Here is a 2500-nt window from a genome sequence, read left to right as displayed (position 1 = left end):
TAAATAACTTATAACAATCTCGTTGACGATTTTTAGGTAAATATTTCATGCTATCTAAACTGATAAAATCCATTGATACCGGATTCACAGATTCACGAGCATGCAGCTGGTTCACGAACGCAGATCAGTCGACGTAAACAACTCGCCCCGAAAGAAGACTGCCTGATATTTTCCTGGATTATTGTAGAAAACAGGGTTCACGCAATTTTAAGGGAATAATGGGGAATGGGAACAGTTCTTTTACTCAGTTGGAGGTGGATCGAGATCGAGGAGGAGTGAGTATGAGCGTAGTTTATTGTTAATTTTGTTATTAATGGAAGGTCTTTTGTTGTTTTGAACTGTCAATTTCAGGGATATTTTAATCACATCTTTTATTTACGATGAATGGCGTTATGAGACGTGGGTTTTGTTTTCGTCATTGTTTTCATTGTAATTACTGTTATATGGAGTCACATTTCATATTATGTAGTGCCATTTACTCTTCAATAAGAATTAATATTTAGAGTAATATGACAGACAGGATGTTATGAGGATTGTGATAATCCAGACAAGTACATAGATTTAATTTACATAATATATGTACTTGCAATTATTTAGTTAGTCCTTAAGAGACTTTCATCACTTATAATTAAGGTGATACCTAAAATATATTGTGTAATTACATTCAGAGTACATATATACAATGATTTGATCCTTTACAATAAATATGTTCATTTATATCAGTCATGTTGCATAGGAAGGTGAGTCACACTATTTTACCCAATTTTATGCCTTTTTTCATTATTGAAATGTACATTACCTTATATTGAAGATATGTAATTGGGTCAGATGATGATAGACACGCCCCTTTCAGCTTGAGATACTGACAGCTGTTCTCTTTTTGATGTACTTGTAGTTGAAACAATGCTTATTCATGAAATTAATTAGCTATTTATATATTGGCAATTGGATTTATGCCAATTTACTGTATAATTCTAATATTTTATGATATGTCTGATACTTTCTGATATGTTGTTCTTATTGTAGAGTAAATCAACCTATGGTATTGTTTTTTTTCTTACAGTTTAGGCGATGCTTATATATTATGTCTTAGGCTTGTCATAAGCATTAGGTCTAGGTGCAAATTATTTAATAAACAAAAATTAATTGTGATAGAAGAAAATGCTGAAACAAATAACTATGACTAATAACAGTAATGATATTTCAGAAAAAACTTGATCTTGCAAATAATATGATCTTTAATTTCTTTCTTTTCTTTTCTTTTCTTTTTTATTTTCAGAAGAAGGAAAGTAGAGTACAAACAGTATATTCAAGTCTTGAGTGTTACACATAGCCTGTTTGAGGCAAGGCCACTTACCAAATTTGTAAACATATATTTGACGTATATTAGGTTTAGATTTATTGGAAAAAATTGTATTTTAAGGGGGAAAGAAGGTCATCTTTGATACATTGCTTGACATTATTTTTTCAGATCTGTATTGTATTTTTTTTTTCTTTGTGTAGCAAGTACTGGAAACCAGACAAAAACATACATGAAAATCCATGGCTATTATAGCATCCTTTTTATTGAGCAGATATTTTATTCAAGGAAGTTTAAGTATTGTTATTGATATATAGTATATTGATGATTTTTTAAAGATTAGTTAGAATTGTCCTTAGACAAAAGTATTATATTTGATATGTTTTTCTTTTCCCTTTTCTTTTGTTTTTAAAAAAATTAATCTAAACCAGAACTTACTAATTATAAATACATGTACTTTTGTCTGTGTATGTGCATAGCCTTCAAAACCCTAGTATTCATTCTTGTATCCACAGGTATATGAGGACTGGACAATGGCCCCAGGAGAATTGGGCGATGTTCCTGTGACAGTATTCTCAGCAGCTCATCCTCCAAGTTCCAGAAAGAGGCCATATATTGAAAGGGCATTACAGGTGTGTATGGGTGATGAGTGGATGGCTATTTGGGTGCATGAATGGGTGAGTGGGTGTTTTTTTTTTTTTGGGGGGGGGGATGAATGAGTGAATTTGGTCATATAATTTTAAGTGTTTGATCAATTTTATTGTGTATCTGTGTACTGTGTATGTGTAAAGTCTTGTTCATGTTGACAGATGTAGAAAAGATGTGAGTGAGAATTAATATCTTCACAATATCTTCACAATACAGAAGATGGATTTGACCAGTTACAAATATCTTCAGCAGAAATACATGATATATTCAAAACTGTGCAAATACATCTTTTGTATTGTGAACATATTCATTACCATTCATACCTTTTCTACATGTTTATGTGTAGTTATATATCAAAATATGATAACATTTACATTGACATTTAATATATTCTAACATATTGATTATGATAATATTCACTAATATATCCTACCTCCACAGGCCAGTCGTGTATACAGACATCCAGGACTGCTTAAGTACATCGATGGTGGTATTATAGGGGAAGTTGTTGTAATAACCGAAAGAGCGAAACCACTTCTACACCATGACTTG

The 2500-nt window shown here is 31.5% G+C and overlaps 1 protein-coding gene across 4 annotated transcripts in view; it reads left to right on the top strand.

Annotated features, from left to right (window-relative positions):
* Positions 1-2500, top strand: part of LOC113823204 (protein-associating with the carboxyl-terminal domain of ezrin) — a 14832-nt gene that overhangs the window by 72 nt on the left and 12260 nt on the right. For 2 of the 4 annotated variants that reach the window (XM_070116379.1, XM_070116378.1), the window contains exons 1-3: positions 96-275; positions 1816-1932; positions 2390-2500. The exon at positions 2390-2500 is cut by the window's right edge and continues 75 nt beyond it. In XM_070116379.1, coding sequence (XP_069972480.1) covers positions 219-275; positions 1816-1932; positions 2390-2500 — 285 coding nt within the window. In that variant the 5' untranslated portion in view covers positions 96-218. Of the gene's footprint in view, positions 1-90; positions 276-1279; positions 1344-1815; positions 1933-2389 lie in introns of those variants that run through there. The other 2 variants (XM_070116377.1, XM_070116376.1) reach the window with 2 other exon arrangements.

The sequence above is a fragment of the Penaeus vannamei genome, chromosome 39 (genome assembly GCF_042767895.1).
Source record: "Penaeus vannamei isolate JL-2024 chromosome 39, ASM4276789v1, whole genome shotgun sequence".
Taxonomy (NCBI): domain Eukaryota; kingdom Metazoa; phylum Arthropoda; class Malacostraca; order Decapoda; family Penaeidae; genus Penaeus; species Penaeus vannamei.
The sequence above is the reverse complement of the archived record's forward strand: the minus strand, read 5'-3'. Positions and strand labels throughout refer to the sequence as shown.